Source organism: Oryzias latipes, chromosome 23 (assembly GCF_053564925.1).
Source record: "Oryzias latipes strain Hd-rR chromosome 23, Olatipes_Hd-rR_3.1".
Taxonomy (NCBI): domain Eukaryota; kingdom Metazoa; phylum Chordata; class Actinopteri; order Beloniformes; family Adrianichthyidae; genus Oryzias; species Oryzias latipes.
Genome location: NC_136259.1, coordinates 17,436,323 through 17,457,636, shown reverse-complemented (window position 1 = coordinate 17,457,636; position 21,314 = coordinate 17,436,323). Strand labels below are relative to the sequence as shown.

Genomic DNA, 21,314 nt, shown 5'->3' with positions numbered 1-21,314 from the left:
ACTCTGACTGTGATCTCTTTTCTGCAGGTGACCACCAGATTGTGCAGCTCTTTCTCAAGTCTAAAGAGACCGGATTGGCATTTGCAAATACCAGTTTTGTTTTCTACAACTGCAGTGTGCACAAATCGTAAGTTCACGTTTGTAAAACTGTACGGCTATGTCTGATATACTTGTTTTGTACCAATTTCATGCTAGAAATATATAAAATAGGTTCCAGGAATGTAAAGGGCTGCAACATTTGCAGTCAGGTTGTGTCTCTCCCTTGACACTTTTTGTTGGAACTTGCCTGCAGATATCTTGTCTAAATTCAAAATTTTCATGTTGATGAAAGCCTGCCTTGGATTTTAAAATGTTCCAATGGACACTTAAAGTCCCACTCCCATCATATTTTGATTTATTTTAAAATTGTTCTAGGACATTGTTTTGCAGAGCAGCAGTAATTCATTAAAAATTACAATCTCTCCCACTTGCTTACAGCCACTCACAACCCCAACCTAACATTGGATACACTTTCTCATTCATTTGAATGAGAAGGTGTGTCCAAACATTTGGTCTGTACTGTATATCCTCCATCGTGAAGTAAATGCCACAGGAACAAACACCAAAAACACTATTTTCATTGGAGATGGGTCTTTAAAGAATTGGACATGTTAAGCTGTTTTCTTGTATGTATCTGTTTTTGTTGAATATTTATCAAAAAGTGGGTCATTCCTCTGCTTTTTCATGGTTAGGTGTGTGTCATGTGTGAGCAGTCCCTACCAGTGCCACTGGTGTAAGTACAGGCACGTCTGCACCCACGATCCTAGCACATGTTCCTTCCAGGAAGGGCGGGTCAAGAACCCTGAGGTGAGCCTCTCACAAATCTTTCGTTTTTTTTCTTTTGTGATGCACTTTTGTGTTCAGTTTTTAGTAGTCTTATAACCCTTATTTCATTCATAGATGAAAGACACGTAAAAATAAGCTCTTTATGTAAAAATTCCCCATTTTAATGCAGTACATGTCCAGTCAGTCAGTTTGCACAGAGCCAGCTGAGTTTGAATACTTTGTGAAATAAATGGAAGGGAACTGTTTGGCAGTGTTGGACTAATAGCTATCATTTGAGATTTCACATGCAAAGACTTGTGTTTAAAGCACAGAGACACCTTTCAGCAGCATTGCTTCCATCTGGCATGAGTCTCCTGGCATGTCTTGTTCTTGACTGCACATCAAAGGGCAGTGGAAGCTAATAAAACTGAGTCATTTCCATATGCCCATCCCTATTCCCTGTGACAGCTTAGTCTTTGTGAATTATCAATAATATTGGCAGCCAGTTCTATTCCCGTCGAAGCAGAGCCCACTGTAATTAGGCTGCTCTGCTGCAGAGGACAAGCCACTTACTGAAAGGGGTATATTCCGTAAGAGTCTTCAAGCCCGGCATAAGAAAGGAATCTGCTCTGATTTTGTTCCTGCCAGAAGCCTTCAAGGAAAAGCAGGAGGTCATGGGTTAGGGATATGCACATGGGATTTGGTCTTCTGGGCATTGTATGCCTGGTCATCTGCAAATCCACTCTGTGAAGTGGAGGTGTGTGTGGTTACCTGTAGTATTACTCTACTACACTTCTAATTCTCTCAGATTTTCTAGGGGGAAGGTTTAACGGAAAGTTATTGGTCTGTTAATCCTACCCCGAGGTGAGCTGTGATGAAGATCACCGGTGATCGTGTTTGGGCTGGCGGACGTCACACAACAGGAACAGTCTGCTGTCAATTGTTTTGTTCCACCAGATCTCCCCCCTTGAGCCATTCGGTTTGCACAAACCACATTATTTTCTTTTTTTCGCCATGTCTGTTATCTCCTTGAACCATCTGCTTACCTAAGCCTAAACAGGAATCTTTGCAGGGATACTTTGTCAATTAGTCCAGATGCTGGTAGTCAATATTTACTCAGGATAATAATGTACAAATCCTTTATTGTTTGTTCCTCACTCCAAAAAACACAACAAAGAAGGGTTTTGTACAATGTTATTAGCCTTTCTTGACATGCTGTTTTAGGCAAAAGCAGGTGTTATGCAGGCTTAATTACTTTTAATTTGCTTTTAATTAACCCCCTAAATCCAGGGTCACGCATTTTTCATCCAAATTTTTTGATCCACTTTTAAATTAGTAGTTTAGACACGCACATGTAGGCTTAAGAACTCACCACCCAGAGGATCACTCCTAAATTTCACAAAAGGAAACAAGTCAACTTTATCAAAAGAGACGGCCTCTTCCAGCTGCAGACTTTTGTATACTATTACAATTAAGGGATTTCAGGCTCAGTAATCCTTTAGCTCTATGTTAATGATTGAGGCCGGCAAAATCTCTCTACTGTTTGAGCATATCGTTAGTATGCACTGCAGGGTGGAGTTACAGCCGGCCGTGAACCTTCAGCTGATACCTTTTTATAAATGCCAGTAGTGATGTGGGCAGAGGGATCAGACACTTTTCTGTTGGCACATTAACCATGGTCATGTTCCTGTTTGCCCTCCACACATCTCAAGGACTTAAGAGCTCTGTTTTATTGTTGAAAACAATGAATGCAGCACCACTGCCTTTTTTTTTGTTTTTTTTCAAGAGAGACAGTAGTTGTTTTTCACACCAGTCATTCTCATATGAATGGATTGTGCTTGTTTATTTGACAGTGTTTGCTTACCTGCACACTGAGCTCTCCCTCAGACTGCAGCAGCACCTTTAAAGCACAAACATAGTTTCTCCATAAGAAACTGATGAAACTGAAGATACTTCCTGTTCTCTTTGTGTGATGAAAACCACAGGAGGATATTTCCCTTTCTTCTACTGCTGTCTGCAACACAGCACGTTCATATCCTGAACTGCTGCCAAACCCTCTCCTAATATATTCAGCTGGTAGGCAGATTCCAAAAACACAAATATTAATGTGACTGAATACAAATCACTATATCCCAACTCCTATTGGACTGCCATTCCATTGCTTTATTTACTTTTTATTGTCCTGTGGTGATCAATGCTGAGTAGTTTATTTAACACAAACACATTGATCAACCGTTCCGTATAATTCTATTAAATAGGCTAAATGTCAATGGTAATGGCTTATGTTAGACAGGAAATGGTGGTTAGACTTCTTTTGGTTTGATTCAAATCAAGTCATGCCTTACTGCTGACGATGTGTGGATTATTTTCAGTAAGATGAAGTGGATTCTGAATACTTTAAAGACGTGGAAAAAAATCTGGTAAAATTGCAAATTCAACGTGATATAAACATGAAGCACTTAAAAAACGTTTTTGTTTAAATGGGGAAAATTACAATCCATACAATACTTTTTTTTCAATGGATACAGACTAACAGGAGCTTTTTAAAACATTTTTTCTGTTATAGAAAATTTTAATTTCTATGGAGCCCTTCTGGTTTATCTTGCCCACAAGAAAGTAAGTCATGCACACCAGTCGACCAAAACGGGTGTATCTCCTACACTGAAACAAACCACATGACTTTAGAACTTAAGTGAGGTTCAGGGCTAACATTATGGTGATGCCAAGCAAGCAAAGTGTTTAGTTTTTTCGTACTTCTCTCTCTCTCTCTCTCTCGCTCTCTCTCAATCTATGTATATATATATTTGGAAAACTTTAAAGGGAATAAAAAGTTGGAAAAATATAGGCGGAGCAGCAACAGGGAGGTGAAGGGAGAGAACAAAAACTGGAGAGTCATTGCCCCAGGCTCATTTAGATATGATAAAATAGACTGGAAAGTGCTTGCTAACCACACTGCATTTGTGTGCGTGCATGTGTGAGATGTGTGTAAAAACTTTAGCTGCTCTTCATCTTCACACCTTGCACTGCGATATTTATGGGCTTTCTCTCGCCATCATCCCCCTCCTCCCATCTTACCTTCAAGCTATGCCAAGGGCTTTTACATTCACTGTTCCCATTCTGCGTCCTACTCTCTGTCACTTTTCTATCTCCACCCTTCACACCTCCCACCAGCCTCTAATTATCCGATCTAAGTGGGTCCCCATAAAAATACAGGACTCAGAGAGAAGTGGGAAGTAGAGAATCACTGGGAGGTTTAAAAAAATGAGAGGGGTCAGTGAATGTGTATGGGATGATCCACACAGGACACCTTTAAAGAGGGATTATTGTAAAAAATAAGTCATGAACAAAAAAAAAATGATAATTATGCAGCAAAAAAGAATTTGTTTTATCAAACACCAAGGCTTTAACTGTGGTTATAATGAGTCATGCAATTCACAAGTGCTATTACTTCTTTTTGGCCTTTCAGTTCAGTTTCTTACTGCACTGTCACTGACGTACATTCACAAGCTCACTGACAAGCACACATAAAATAAATTATATAGGTCAGAAAGCTTGTTTGTTAACCATAAAAGAATATTTTTGAGTGAACTGAAACTGCACATAGAGACATGGGTTCCGTACTAGATTTGGTTGTTATAATTTACACGTATGACATAAAAAATATAGGAAATTAAATGGTATGTAATATCTTTTAGACACCTATTTGGTAAGGCACGTTTATTTGTGTAGCACATTCTATGTATGAAGACAATTCAAAGTTCTTTGCATAAAACAATTAAAAGAGACATCTAAAAGAAAAATTAAAGGAGTGATCATTAAAGTAAAAAATATAAAGAACATCAAGAAGAACAGAATTTCTCTGTAAAAAATAAGTAAAAAATTCTTAAAATTGGAAATATTTTCTTTAAATAGACAAAAAATCTGACAATAGGGTAAGAAAAATGACCAAGAACTTAAAAGTCTATCCTCTGGCTGACAGGCAGCCATTATAAAGACCTCAGAACTGGACTGATGTGGTCTAAATGTTGTGGTGCTTGTGAGAACCCGAGCTGCAGAGTTCTGAATAAGCAGCAGCTTCCTGTTTGATTTTTTGGTTCTTGGTCTGGTAAAAACACTGTTACAGTATTCAAGTTGATTAAAGATGAATGAATGCATAAACTAGATCTTTAATCCTTAAGATGATAGTCTGATTTTTGCGACTGCCTTATTAATGTGTTTGTCAAAATCAAGGTCATTTCGCAAAATAGAAGGTAAAGCCTAATACATGAACATTGCAGCATTTATTTATATAACATTTGTGTTTGTTTGAAGTATCTCCTTTTATTAAAACAAGTAGTGTTGAGAATCACAATAGATGATAATTATCTGCTTTAAAGCAGTGTGGAGGCATTTGTTTATGTACGTGCCAAAAAACACAAATAATTTGCAAGTCATGCCTATAGATTTTGTGGATAAGAATAAAAACTCTTAAGGGCAGCTTTATTTAATTTCCTTGCAAATATAATTATTGAAATAATGCAATTGTTTTTTATCACAATATTGCAAAATACTAAATGCCCTTTGTTTTGAGTTTAGCTTCAAACTCATGCAGCCTCATTTATCTTTCAATAACGGATTTAGGTTATCCTGCTATCGTATGCCAAATGCTGGAATGGCTTTATTTGAAACTGATGTTTTACATCATATTGTAATTTTTTTTATACTGTCTTCACAAAAAAAAACATGACTTGCAAAAAGCTATTTAATACCTAACAACAAAAGTCAGTAAATTATTTTGTCTTCCTAATTTTGTGGTCCCTATGACAAAGTTTTTTGCCAGTATTTGTCCAAATTTGTATTTATTAAAGTCTATAATCTTTATAGCTAATTTTAACTTAAAAGATTAGAGTCTTGGCATGCACATTCTGTCAGTGAAGAGTGTAAAAACTGTCACCTCATTATCATCTGTGTCCCAAAAACCAGCATTTAGATTTATGGTCCTAATTGTAGAAGTGTATTAAAAGGAAGAGATGTGATTAATAACGGAGTTTATCTCTCTTTGCTCTCCCACTCATTTTCATTTTCCAAATATGACCCCCTCATTTCCTGAAAAATTAGATTTGAAAGCACAAACACTGGTGCGCCACCACCTTCCTCTCCTCTAGCAATGAGCTAACTGACTCCCTCTGCATGTCATTTATCTATAATGACTGTGAATAGTGTCACGGTGCATTCTCCTCTCACCCCGTTACTATCCAGTCACTCACTCAGCCTAACCCAATCAAGTAGCTTTTAATGAACTTCAAACAAGTGTTATCACTCAGTTCGTTTGTTCTGCTTCGCCCCCCAATCTGTGAGGGGGCTCACCTTATCGGCTGTCCTTCTTTCAGCTCCTTTCCTCTTCTGTCTTTCACATCCCAAAGCTGTTATTGTCACATACACCTTTTAGTAATTATTCTTCCTTTTCTGTCATTTCTTTCTATGTTTTTGTCTATTTTCCTGTCTCTTTGCATACCATTTAACCCAAACAAAGCATTTCGCTAACTCCTCAAAGACATAGAATTATCATTACTTTCACTTCTCTCCTCAAATAATTGTCTTATATATTTATCGTTTTTTATTCCCTTTTTATTGTCTTCTTCATCTTTTTCTAAGAACTCCTCACTTGTTTTCTTTTCATTCTTCAAGTTACTCATAGGTGATCTATAAATACTCTGCCTCTAAATTAATTGGCTGTTCAGTTTATATTACCATATGATTATGCATGGATCCTGGCAAAATGAGGGTTTGTCTGAGTCTTTTCTGTATGTGTCATTTATTTTTAGTCTATTTACTTATTAATCAAAATTCAGCCAAATCTAATATAATAATATTTATCAAACAGAGCCCTTAAAATTGACTTGGCATATGATAAAGGCCATCCGCCTTGATCAAATTAGCTTTCAACATCTAAAAAATAAGACCAATTGCCCTCAGAAAAATAGAGAAAAATTATAAGATGGTCTGTTCAGATTGTTCAAAGGTGTTTGGATCGTAGAACTTGAGTCGACAAGAATTCTTATTGGCATATCTTGTTTTATAATACAAATACAAATGTTGACACATTCTGTGATCAACTTTTTGTGGTGCCAAAATGCATCTGCTAAAACCTATTTAAAAGATGTTTCTGTATGAGACTAAGCATAAACAACCATGTGTACAAAGCTAGATTCACACCGCCCTCGACAACGTTTAAGCTTCCAATGAAAAGTCTATGTAAACGCTTCTATCAGTGCGGTCTGGCCTTTGGTGTCCAAAACTCTCGCTCGTGACAATGCAAGTTCTAAGACCGTTTTTGGGATCCACATACAAAATGCACAGCCATTAAGCGCATGTTGAAAGTTAAACTTTTTATCCATCTTAGATTATGGAGGCCTTTTATATATGAGTCCTACAGCTCAATGTTTGAGTAAGATTGACTCTGTGTATCATCCTGCTTTGAGGTTTGTAACAAACTGTAAGACCTGAACTCATCATTGCAAACTGTACTCTCGAGTGGGATGGTCTTCTCTGTCCACTGGGAGATTCAAACACTGGTGCATTTTTATTTACAAATCTCTTCTTGGACTTTTACCTTCCTACATATGCAGCTTGATCTAGCTGAGGACTGTAGAATCAAATGGACTGCGTTCCAGTGACCATCTGTTTCTTGATGATCCATTTGCCTGTACTGACCTGGGAAAAAGTCTTTTGTCTTTTCTGCCCCTTTCACATGGAACACTCTGCATCTTTTTATTCCTTGTGCTATAAAGCTTTTAAGTCTGACTGGCTACTCTTGACCCTAGGGAGGTACCTGTCTCACAGTCACCTTTGAATTAATTTATTGTTTTATTTTATTTTCTTCATTTTTATCACACTTTTTTTAACTGTCATGTCTTTTATCTGCTCTGCTGGAGAGCAGTTTTAACCAAATAGCCCTTGAGGATTAATAAAGTTATCTATCTACTTGGATTTGGTGGTGATTTAGGGTAAGGATTTGCATCTTCCAACTGTAGGTGGTGGACATGCGCTAGTAAACAGTAGTGAAAGAACAAGAAGAAGCCTCTCCCTGCTTCTCCAGTGTGAACACAATGGGCTAAACGTGTGTTACAAGAATATGCGTTACATGCCCGATGTGAACATAGCACTACAATTAACCTTTTTCCCAAAACAATTTCTAATCATTTTTTTTTGTTAAACTTCTATTTTATCTGTCTTTTTCAGGGATGTCCTCAGCTTCTGCCTGCAGATCGAATTCTGGTGCCAGTCAATGTAGTGAAGCCAATCACCCTCCGAGCGAAGAATCTCCCCCAGCCCCAGTCTGGACAGAAGGGTTATGAGTGTGTGTTAACCATCCAAGGAAATGAACATCGGGTTCCTGCTCTCCGCTATAACAGCTCCTCAGTACAGTGTCAAAACACATCGGTGAGGAAAATGGGTGTTTTTAAGGTGTCTGCTTCTGTGCTACATCATCGCACACCACTGCCACCGTCCAGATACAGATACAAACACAATCACTATAAAAACACCTCTTTATATAAACTACCTGATAAGTGTCTACAAAATCTTTTCACTGTCTCCCAAACGAATACTGCTACATCCACAGTGTTTCTAGCCTAGGGAGTTTTGTGTTCCCATCTAGACAAGAGGTAGATGAGATAAGAGCTAACTTTGTCTTTTTTGCACAGACATCCTGCAATGATCCTCTATTCAGTGACTAAATAATGCTTTGACGGCAGACATGACAAAGGCTGTATGCGAGTCTTGATGCTAATCGTCTGTTGATACAATAACATCCCATCTTCCTGTCTATCTTCATCATTCTAGTGTGTATTCTCATGAGCATGCGCGTCATTCTGCTCTGTAGGCGTAGTCACAGTTCATAACAAATGTACTTTGACTTAGCTGGAAAAAGGGGGAAGTGTAATGTAGCACAAAACTGGATAGCAAAAACCCTCTATGCTGCCAATGTAACAGTCTTAACACACTAATGTGTGTGTGTGTGTTTTAGTTTGTATTTGCATTTGGAAAGCCACCTGTTAAGTCCCCCCCTCTTAAGCATGATTGTAAACCTGCTTTGGATGTGGCGATAATGGACAGTTTGATCTTTCCCTCTTTCACAATCTCCACCGTCTCTCTTTCCTCCTGGGGTTGTCATGGTGATAGTATTTCTACGATGGGATGGAGATGAGCAGTCTTCCCGTAGAGCTGACCGTCATCTGGAATGGAGATTTCTGCATTGACAACCCTGCCCACAATAAAGGTGAGTGTTCATAAAAGCAGGTGCACAAATTAGGACAACACAGATAATAGCATCAACATTTGCACTTGCATCTATCCTCAACTGATTAGTACACTTGATAGATGTAGTATCTTACAAACTCTCTCTTAAACACACTCACACACACAGGAAAGCTGCTGCTTCTCCATTGTTGCCCTTGGAGCCCATCTCCATGGCAACAGGAGGGTGGTGTGCTGAGGTGAGGCATCCATTTCCTGATGTTGCCATGAAGAGTGGTTAACTTTAACACATCCAGATTTTCCTATAGTAGTTATTTGGGTCCATCTGGCAATTCTGCACATCACTGCTTTGGCTTCCAATTTCCGGTATCTTCTTTTTTCAATTGTTCACACAATGCATCTTTTCTGTTGTGTTTTTTATGACTTCTGTCAACATCTCAATGGGGGTTTAGCACGTTGTCACACTGCCTTAAAGCAAAATGTATATACTTCCTGTTTCTTTTTGTTTCATTTTATGCTGATTTTCTCCAACGGCAATACTGACAAAGCACCAACAAAATATATTAATTATCCATGTAAAATAAATAAATAAATAAAATCAGAATGAAGAATATACAGGGAATGTTCATTTATCTTCCCTGTCTAATTTTAAGGAAAACAAAGGGATTCCTTCTAAAATGTATTTTCCTGTCTGTCACTTGTTCTTCCTGCGTAATTCATCACCAACTCATGGCATCTGCAGAATGACAGTTAAGAGCTAAATGTTAGACATTCAAATGTTGAGCTTAATTCATTTTTGCCAGTAGCATTTCATCACTGTAAGTTATTCATGTGGCAACAGAAAACAAAAAATAAAATAAATTAACATGCAAGGGGTTTTGGTTCTCCGACAGGAAGGTGGCTCATTTTCACTTGAAGCAGTGAAGTCAGGCTCATGAAAAACATTGTTAAATTGTGGATTACATGCCAAATTGACACTGTGCTGTGAGGCAAGTTTGTGAAGTGTTTGTGGTGGTTAGCATGAGTGTCTGAGTCAAAAGCTGTCTACAAAACATACCCTTCAGCATAAGTAAAAAATCAAAGCCACAAAAGTTGCAAAAAGAAGGAGATGCTTGAAACAGAGCGCTCAGCAATTCTCCTCCTACTTTTGTTCGCCTGCGGGGGAAGTGGCTCCTAGGGCATTTTTGATGGGCAGATCACACACATATCTAATGGCAATTAAAAGGAAAATGGCAGGCATGTTACCATGGAGATGAGATGGTAAATGCGTGGTGAGTAAAGTAGAAGCAGGAGGCAGCATTGAAGGAATCTCAGAGATTGAGTTCACAATAGATGAAAACATAATGAGATTTTGTCGAGGTATTGTTTATGTGTGGATTTCTGACAGTTGTTGGGATTTGGCCAAAATAAGCATACCTGGATTTGCAGTGCTATCAGGTCCAGGGGGTTGGTTGCTTTCCTCCACTCCTCACCTTATGTTACTGCCCTCCCTCATTATCTTCACCTCCTTTGCTTTTTTGTTTTCTACATTCACAGTCCACCTTTACAAGTGTGACGCCCAGCGTGGAAGTTGTGGTTTGTGTCTAAAGGCAGACCCGCTGTTTGGGTGCGTTTGGTGTAAAGGAGAGAACCGCTGCACCCTGAAGCAAGACTGCCCCCACCCCGAGAACCAGTGGTTGGAGCCCAACGGCATCAACAGCAAGTGCACCCACCCACGGATCACACAGGTGAGAGCTGCAAAAAACCTCAGGAGAGGCACGCATCAATGCCCACCTATACAGTACAGCTCTGACAAATCAGTGCTCACATGAAACAAAGCAATGCCTGTGCCGTTTACTTACGCTACATGCACACTTTAATTATGGCTCACTGATTTAAACATTCATGTCAACTCTAATGGTGTGTGTCGGTTAATCAATTAAAAATAATAGCATAAGCTGTTTGTACTGTGTTTTAGGCTGTTTCTGTGTATTTTATACGGCAAAAATGAATAGCATGAAGCAAAATTAAGGGTGTATTCAGACTAGAAAAATCTGTTGTTGTGGACTGCATCCACTGCATTTGGTCCTGGATCAAGTCCTGAACCTTTCTGTATTCAGAGTGCCGACAAGGGAACTGTCTTGTCCCGGACTAAAGCTTGTGAACAAAACCATGTGACTTCACTCATTGGTCAGGAATTTTAAAGGGGGGGGGGAAGCAACTAGAGACAAGTTATGAAAGCCCGGTGCTTTTACTTCATTCAAACTTTATATTTGGTTCACACATTTTGAAAGTCTATGTCAACGTCAGGCTCAACACTTTTTGCTGGCTTTTTTGGCCTGGTAGATTGTCTGGAAACAGCTAGAAGCAAGCAAATAAATGAATAAATAAATAAAAAAGAAGCAATTTTTTCCCCGTTAATAATGGTTTATGAGTCTGAATTCTCCAACTACATTTCAATGAGTTGCTGTGTCTCATTGTTGTGGCGTTATGGCATTCATTGAAGAAAATTCTGTTAAGGAACTACAAGGTAACTTTTAGGATGACGTCAGGGCAGCACGTGCCACGAGATGAGACACAGAAAAGCATGTATAAAGCGTTTTCAGCTATGTTAAAGTAAATGTTCTAACAGATAAGCTTTTATTCTGTTAGATAACATGACAATCGTTGTTTTACATTTGTCAGTGGCTCATCTGTTACTACATTACTACATTGTCTACGTCCGCTACGGTGTCCGTTATGATTCAGTTGTTCCGTGCCGCAGATGGATTGTATTTAGACTGAGAAATCTTAGAGCGAACTGAAGCTCAATTTGATTGGAAACGAACCGAGACCACCTCCAAAGATGGGTCAGAGAGCGCTTCCTGGTCCCAGGCCAGGGTCCGCTTGGTTGTATTCAAACATCAAATTTGTTCCAGATCATCAGGGAAAACAAACTCTTGTTTACTTTAAGCGGACCAAATGTGCCCAGTCTGAATACACCTTAAGACTTTTCTTTTACGTGAACTTTAATAGAAACTCTGTCAGTACATAGTACATACGTCCTCAGGAAACACATTTCCTATGCTGTTGAAAATTGAAAGAGACTGATGATGCTCAGACAGAAAGATGAAGGAAAAAAGAAGAGAAAGCTGCATATTTACTGGTGGGGGGGGGAGTAGATTTATGCTTAGGGTTGACAGATCACTCATGGATAGCTGTGTGAAACATTTTGAAAATTATTGTCACTTGAAGCTGGTCTGGAGAAGACACAACTCCTATATATGTTTTTCTCATTAAACAAACAGGTACTCTTTATTTCTTTTTGTGAAAGTATAATGGAATGCTCCCAGGATAAGAATGCAGGGTAAGGGTGGACAGACACAAATGAGGTGATTTATCAATTTTATTGGGCATGAATAGAATAAAAATAACAAAAATTAAATTCTTCTCCTTCATGTACCTGTCTGCACATGAACAAAGTCTCCATTCAAAAAACTCATCTTAACAATTCACGTTATATCTTCTTATGTTTTACTGAATGCACCAGTATTTTTTCCAACTTACTTCACCGATTTGGTTAAATAGGGATTCTGCCACTGGATCTTAAGCCATAAGAGCTCATGGTGAGATCAGAAATGGATTCTGTGGTCCACTTGGTTTGTGGTAAAATACACATAATTTTAATTTTTAGAAACAGTGGGTATGGGTTCTTGTGGGTTAAGATAAGTAGAGTTATTTTCTAATTAAATGAGATTACTGCAACATATTCACGTCTACAGTTGTCACTATATCAGACATGTTCAGAAAACGTATTAATTATTTGATGCTCTCTGTTCCATACAACCAAAACTTTACAGTTCTTTTCTTAAAATGAATTACAAGATATTTGAAGCCCTGATAGTTTTCTGTAAAACATAGCCTTGTCCTTTAAAGTCTGTGATTTGTCAACCTATCAGGAAAAGGCTAGCATTCATGTAGATTTATTTAAATAATATATGCTCTGCTTTGAAGAAGGTTAGAAGAAGATAGCAACACTTTTTCCCTCCTTCCACTTATTAAACCGTGTCTGTCAGTCAGATATGCTTTATCACTCCTTCTTTCTAGTGTTTGTCTTCAGTCAGAGCAGTGGATTTATTCTCGAAGACAGGCCGTATTTCTCCTAACATCCCCGAGGCTGTAGCCGGGACATATTGCGGCCTTCCCACATCCCCCATTAAAACTGTCAGCGGTGAGAAGTAAAGACTTTCCCAGGACAACCCAGTCTCTAATGCATTCTAATGCTCTTCATTATAATGACATCGCTCATCAGCCTTATAAGAGGCAAAGACTCGCGTAGAAAGATGGAAAGTGAGGAGTGATAGCGTTTGCCACTACCAAGACGTCAGTTATCTTGTCAAAGTCACAAATCTAATCAACGACTCATTTTCACCCTTTTCCTCCTGAAGTTCTACCACTTCTCTTCAATATTTCCCTTGTAATTATTAATTTTATTTTAAATATTGCTTTTTTAATTGAGTTGAAGAACATGAGGTGTTGGAGGGAAATGATATTGGCCTGCGTTGCGCCCTTGTTTCTAAATGAATGTCATATACTTTCTTCGTATTGGATGCACCGAATTATAAGGTGCACCGTCAATGATTGGTCTATTTTCAAACTCTAACCACCATACTATAAGAAGGATAAAGTGAGTCAAAAGAGTCAGAGAAAAGTCAGGCAAACTTTATTACATGTGTTCAGAAGTAATTCAAGAACTTGATTGTAACACGCTACACGTTAGAGTATTAAGCATACATGTAACTCCCAAAGTTGTTTGTAACACAAAAAAACAATTTGATACTGCTAAAACAAAAGTTACTATGACTATGCTAATCTCAACCTAGTTAGTTACACATAAAAATAAAAATAAACTGATATTTTGACAGGGCACCCTGTACTCCTCAAAATAAAAATCGCTTCAACATCAGTGAGCACAACCTGAATTAATCTATATATAGGGCTCTGTTTTTGAAAAAAATGAGGCTTTTAAGTGCGCCCTATTGTACGGAAATATGGTAATATCTCAGTAGGGAGAATGAACAACCAGATAAACGAACTAATAAATATATATCCTCCCTGGCAGTCCTGAAGCCTGGTGTCATCGACGAGACTAACTGTGTTACTTAAAACAACGTTATTTCACTGTTCTTTTAATTTACCATAACCTAATATTTGCTTAGTTGTGCTTGCTCCATATTGCATATCTCTCTGTAACATAAAGCAGCTCTAAGCTCTGACATCAAGCTGCACTCCCTCGTACAGCGGCCTGTCATGTGAAAACCACAGGGGGGTCTCACAGTCATCTTTACATTGAGCTGAGAAACGGTGCAAATCGCCATTAAAGCTGGCACCTGCCTGCAGCCCAGGGGACTTCTGTTTGGCAAGGACAGATAGAGACAGACCACTGTGTGTCTGTTTGTAACATACGTTCCATCTGGTCAGGCCTGATGATCTATACTTACAGACTGCCTTAAAAACCTTTTTATGAGAAAACGTTGATGGATGTTGGAACCACCTTTGATACAGGGAGAGAGGCTATTGATAAATCTATACAGTACACAGTGATGCCATCCGATGTACTGTAAGTATTTGGGTTAATGTTTAATGACAGTTTATTATTGATTTCTGGTAACTCGAAACTGAGAAATGGCATTGACCCCCAGATCTTTGGGGTCTTCAGTCTATCACTTGACCTATCATTGAGCAGTTTGTCTTCAGTTATCTGTACCAATCAGATGCTCCCATTGTTTTAGGTGCTTTTTCTTTATTTTTATCATTTTTCTCAAGTTAGAAAATGTTGACAGAACTAATTTACCTCTGTCTCTCTTGACTATATATAAAGAATGATGACAGCTGATTCTGCGGAAAGCTACACGCTAAACACGATCTCGAGCTGTTATTTGCTGTAACAGAGATGCCAACACATGGAAGTGAGGATGTTAACCACCACTGATTGGTTAGATTGATGGCATACATGAAAAAGCCTTCAAGAGTGATTGGCAGAGAGTTAAGGGGTTAAACTTTTTCCAAAATGAGAGCAATTGGCCAAAGTTGTGGCAAAATTGCGGTGCTGATCAAAGTGTCTTGAATAGAAATCAAATAAAAGAAAAAAGTATTTTATGATCATTTATATAACTATATATTCTATGTATTGGTACTGTATTGGTCCTGTTTGGATGAACACAGACAGAGCTGACATCCGGATAATGGTAAATGTTTTTTAGACCAATAAAGGGAAATTGGGTAATTACATTTCTCACTGCACACTAATCTGCCGCACATTGGTTGAAAAACACCGGTGTAAACCAATATTTTGGTTTTGAACTGACAACTATACAATACAAACTGCAGATCCACAAAGGAACTTGCTTCAGAAGTAATCAGTGAGCATTTCTTTTTTAACAGATCACCCCCCTCCGGGGTCCCAGAGACGGCGGCACGCTTGTGACTATCCGTGGTGAAAACCTGGGACTGGACTTCAGAGAGATTCAGGGGAACGTCAAAGTGGCTGAGGTGAACTGCACACCTATTCGTGAGGGCTACATCCCTGCAGAGCAGTAAGTTGCACTATATCCATGACAGATTTTATGAAACTGCAGTATTGAGAAAGTCAGCTTTGTACTAGCTGAGTTTCATATGGATTATGCCATGATTTTAGTTCACATAGTGTGTCATTTTCACTCTGACTTTCATGATAGCACCTAAGTGCATAAACCCCTGCTGTTTGACATGTGTATCTCAGGCTCAACTGCAAGTCTATTCTAACCGCATGTTTCCCTGCTTCCATATCTGTCATTTATAATGAACACACCACACTGCTTATTTAATAACTAAAAGACGGACAAAAGATAGCTGATAGGTGGAACTCAATTACATATTATCTCATCAAATATTTTACTTCAAGGCCATTTTTTCAAAGAGGATGGTTTCATCACATAAGAACAACTATTTAGTAATGCAAGTTATATTTTGCTAGAGCAAAAAAGCTAACCGTAGCATAGCTTTTTGAAAAGACTCATTACCACAAGAAAAAATAAAATAATAAACTCTGCTTCATATTTATTTAAACTTCCGTCAACAAAAGGTGCAGGTTATCCAGCAATATAATCTGTTATACACCAGCTAAACTACACTATAGCCGAACATATGGCAGTAAACATTGAAACTATGTAATTGTCATGCTGCTATATTACATGGGTCTCTTACGATGTTTGGGTCTGTAGTAAGCAAGATCCAAAGAAGAATTAAATTTTTTTCTAAATTTCTAATTAAACTGTATTTTTTGAAATAAGATGGCATTTATTTGAAAACTTGAAAACATTTAGCAATAAAAAACCAAACAAAAAAAATGTATAACTTGTTTAGCAGACACACCCCAGTGCACGATTCAAGCTTTCAGCCTTAATATCGGTATGAGCACCTGCGCGCTCAGTGCAATAATCACTTTTAGAAAGTTTGGAGGTTAGATTTAGTTGACATTTGAGTTTAATCCAAGCTTGGCCTTCTTACAGTGCTGTTTTTTAAATGAGTTTAAAGTTGGCTTATCAACAGACCCAGTGCCTCTCCTCAGAAAGTTCTATGCTGGCACTTTTTTCCAAAAGATGCTGACCCTGCAGAAGATGTCGCTGTAATTGAGGTCATATGTAAAAGGGCAGCATTTTCACTTTTCTCACACAGATTTTCAGTTTTGTTGGAGGCAATTACACAAATAAATATATTATATTACAGATATATTGAGAATTTTATGTGGTTTTCTTTTCATAAAATCTGTACTGTATTTGCTGGCATCACCAACTGAGAAAAGGCTAGCTGATGTTTATTTTTTTAAATTTTTTTATATTAAAATAAAATATCTAGATGGAGGATTACAATCTTATTATTCATGAAGCCTTTTTCATTAAAAACGTGTGTGTTCATTTCAATGCACATTGATGCTAAATGCTTCATAGTTATTCCAAATTTCAAATGTGTTTTCTAGGATTGTGTGCGAGATGGGTAAAGCTGAAATGAGCCAGTATACTGGAAACGTAAAGGTCTGTGTTGGGGTTGGACCCTGTCGACCTGAGTTTACGGCAAAATCCCTCAAGTACTACTACTTTGTGGTAAGTGTGTACTACTTTAAAAATATTTTAGGTGTTGAAGATATGAACACTTCATTAAAGAAAATGAGAATTTTGCTAGTGTGAGCAGAAACAAGCCTGCTACATATGTCGCCGTCTTTATTTCAGCACCTTGCTGCTAGATGGTCTGTGTTCACACTTACTGTGTTAATATATGTTGTTTACTTGGCTGTGCTCCCACTTGGCAGCCTTTCTTTCATTTATGTATCAGTGGTGAGACATGACTGGCAGTCACTAATGAGCACAGAATGAGACAGAAACACTGATGGTTCCAAAACATTTTCTGACATGAACTCATAAAAATACAAATCACAGACCTGCTGTGTTCTTGCGACACTGTCACTCAGAGGAATTCATATTGTGAAAAGATATTTCAGTATAAATCTTAAAGGGCACCACTCAAAGTTCATTCATCAGTGAGGTCACTGCCTGGAATCATTTAAACGTTCCACACAGTGGTGGATTATTATTGTGGTAAAACAAAATAAAATGTATAATTTAACATGTTAAAAATTTCAGCTGTGGACAAATGAAATCATCCTGACATGATGCAAGCTGCTGTTTTGTATATATATTTAATTAAGCTTGCTAATTCCTATACAGTCTGATAGTAGCATTTGCTAATATGATGATAATTAAACTGCAGCAGTTTTTTATTTTACAGTCTAAGTCAGAGGCCAGCAACCTTTAATGGTAAAAGAACTATTTGGATCTGTTTCTTACTAATCAAGACCTTTGTGCGAGCTGCAAAGTCTTATTTCACCCTTTAGGTAAATTAATGTTGCCTTGGATTCATTGCATTTTTACTTTCAGTATAAATTACATTCCTTTTCTTTTTTGGGGGGTGGGGGGGGGGTATAAAAACAGAAATATAAAGAGAAACTAGCATTACAAGGTTTTAAATAACACAAGACACAAATGGCATTTTCTCTTGTTATACCATAGGTTTACTTTGGTCAGCCATCGTCCTTTTTCCTTCTTGCTGCTGCTATTAACCTGAACTCAAACATGACTTCATAGGTTTGTGATTCAGCAGAAAAACTATGTAAATATATATTTTGGTAACTCCCCTCTGGATAGCCACTAGTCATTGGTGTGCATAATAAGATACTATGTGCTGTAAACTGTGTAACATTTTTGGTAAAAGGATCAGACTTTTTACCAAAGTTGTGCCTAGTATTTAAATCTGTGTTTTCTGAAGGAAGTGTAGAGTGAACACGGCCTCCTAATGTCAGCAGGGATGTAAAAACCTTTATATAGTTTATCTTACTTCCAGGTGCACCTCAGCCATAAATGTATAATCTTAAGTAATTTAAATCAAATCAGTGTCAACTGAGTTTCAAACATTACTATTATTTTACTTTTCTTCAGGCAAAGAGCTACTATGAGGGGATAAAAGAGCCACATGTGGCTCCACAGCCTCAGCTTACAGATCCCTGGTCCAAGTGAAACAAATACTTTCTAGGAAATGCATTACTTTGATGCAGTTCAGTTGTATCTTTAAATAAAAAAAAGTAATATGTCATCCAAACTAGGAAATAACAGACTGTGGGAAATCCTTTTACTTTAAAACCATTATCAGCTAAAGAGCTTTTTGACTTGCAAAAGGTGCTTTCATAACAGTATTTGAAGATAACTTATACTGAATACAGTGAATATATGTGACTTGGTTAACCAGCTATTGCCCTGAAGGCTTTTTTTTCCTATTGTTCTGTCATAAATCTGCTTTTATGTGCTAAACTGTTCTCAGTCTCTGCTTAGTCTGACTCTCTCGCTGATTCTTTGCATTGAACTCTACCTTTCTTCCAGATTCCACGGATTACAACCCTAAAGCCGAACCGAGGCCCGATCTCTGGAGGAACGATTGTAAACATCACTGGCAGCCACTTCGATGCTGGGAGCAGTGTATCAGTCGTGTTCAAGGACCAGCCTTGCACTTATCTGAAGTTAGTGGAAACAAGTAACATGTTGACCCATCCAGTAGCACTTAAACATCTAATTAAAATGCTGCATCATAGCTTGCATTTGTCAATTCAAAAGTGTTTAAAACTTTCACATACTTTAAAAAATGGTTTAAAAGATATGGAAAAAACAATTGCAAAATGCCACCCCGTGGGAATAAAAACACTTAATATATCAGAACATTAAAAAATAAGTCTGATTCCTGCATGAATTAATATTGAAATGTGATGTAAACTAGACCCTAACACAACAGATGCTCATTTTTTTACTAGATAAAAACTGATTCTAAATGCCTGTAGAGTGTGTGTAAAAGGAAGTGTACATCATGTTTTTTTACTCTGCCCTGCTTCCTGGGAATCAATATTACAGATAGTATATAGGTTTTTGCTGATTGCATGTTTTCCCTTAATTGATTTTCAGCAAGTAGCTACACCTCCAGAAATGCAGGAGCTTTTGTTGTTTTCTAATCACAGTGGAAAAGCGCATATACATTACTGGTTTTCTGAGGAAAGCCACTGCTTCTGCAAGCAAATCTCAAAAGACCTTGAAGACTATTTACAAACAAATTGGAGTGCATTATTTCACACTGGGAATGATATTTCATAAGAGGAACAAATTCAAGACTTCCTTCACAGGAACAGGTGCCTAAAAAGGTTCACTACAAGTTCAGGCTGTGCAATGCTCTGAGAATTTAAAAGATCTAAGAAGGGACATGTCAGACTTTACATGCCTCACTTAGCATACCGTGTTTTAATATTTACGACAGTATGGTTGAAGAGGCACAGCACAAGTGTGGAGTATTTGGATGGGTTGCCGAGAGAACCCCTTTCCTTTTTAGGAGGAAAAGTGGCATCAGCTGCGCCTAAAGTTTGACACCAAAGTAAATATTTGGCTCTAATGTCCTGCTTCACATTTGGTGACAACCAAAGCTGTGCTGTGTCTAAGCTGTGTGCCTCAAAGCTACTGTGGTGGGGGAATGAGGATTTGGGATTTTTTTGCAGCTTCAGGGCCTTGGTCAACTAACGGATATGGGGAAGTTAAAAGATTTATATTTCAAAATAGATGTTCCAAATTTATACAACTACTGGATGCCAATTTAATGCCTTTTTCTGGTTTTAATTGTTGTTTTTAATAACTTATAAACCTGCATGAAGATGACCGCTTCCCTTCAATATCTTCACAGTGCAAAACACTTTGTTGTCCCTCTTTTGTGTCAAGATATGTGCAAATAACTTTACATCCTGTCATCACCTTAGGAGAGGAGGCCAGTGGCTCACATGCCGAACCCATGCCTCCCTGCACGGCTATGGAAACGTGTCGGTGTCTGTGAGCATAGATAAGGCCAAACTCCAGAAAGACCTGCAGTTTGAATACGTGGAGGATCCCTCCATCACCAAGATTGAGCCAGAGTGGAGCATATTCAGGTATACTGAGGGATGATTTTTGGGTCATATCACCGTAATTAATTCAGCTTAACTAAGGCCCTGTAACTATAAAATTAAAAAGGTATTACTAACAAGAACTTGGGTCTTAGAGTTTAAATCAAATGTTAGGTGTAACCAACTTTTCTAAGTGACATAAAACAAAATAAAGCTATATCATAAATTATTTAGGGAAAAACATGTTTTGTTTTCTTTTAGCGGACATACTCCTGTGACGGTGACAGGAACCAATTTGGACATAATCCAGACTCCCCTCATCAGAGCCAAATACAACGGACATGAGACTCTGAATGTAAGTAATTAGGCATCAGAAACTATGTTTACAATACCAATATCTTTCTCTTTGGGTTTCTTAAAGTTGGTTGAAGTTTTTCTCTGGGGAAAAAGCGAGTACATGTGTGTAAGCATACACCGATTTAATTTTTATTTCTTAACTGTGCTGTTTTTCTGAGAAAAAAACTGTAACCTAAGGAGATCGGCCCATGTGAAGTTATTTACCTCCTTTTTATTCTTTTGCACAAAGAAGGGTTGAGAGAGCAACGCAAGAATCTGTTTGATCTCACTGAAAGATGAGAAAACAAAAGGTGGTAATGCTATCTTCATGGTCCATTTGAGCATGACTCTGGAGCACATTGAACATCTGTGCCTTTGCTGCCTTTCAAAAAAAACCAACCGTGTCACCGCATAGCGTTGTCCACCTCTCTGTCACAGCTCCCGTCTAAATGAAAAGAGCGCAGACAAACATACATAG

General features: G+C 38.0%; 1 protein-coding gene across 3 annotated transcripts in view; it reads left to right on the top strand.

Annotated features, from left to right (window-relative positions):
• The window catches only part of plxna4 (plexin A4), a 259,710-nt gene that overhangs the window by 198,717 nt on the left and 39,679 nt on the right, over positions 1-21,314 (top strand). For all 3 annotated transcript variants that reach the window (XM_078942272.1, XM_023952327.2, XM_023952326.2), the window contains 10 exons: positions 28-127; positions 732-846; positions 8,026-8,226; positions 8,968-9,064; positions 10,579-10,769; positions 15,445-15,596; positions 17,018-17,141; positions 18,969-19,105; positions 20,378-20,545; positions 20,762-20,855. In XM_078942272.1, the coding sequence (XP_078798398.1) occupies positions 28-127; positions 732-846; positions 8,026-8,226; positions 8,968-9,064; positions 10,579-10,769; positions 15,445-15,596; positions 17,018-17,141; positions 18,969-19,105; positions 20,378-20,545; positions 20,762-20,855 (1,379 nt within the window). The remainder of the gene's footprint in view (positions 1-27; positions 128-731; positions 847-8,025; positions 8,227-8,967; positions 9,065-10,578; positions 10,770-15,444; positions 15,597-17,017; positions 17,142-18,968; positions 19,106-20,377; positions 20,546-20,761; positions 20,856-21,314) is intronic.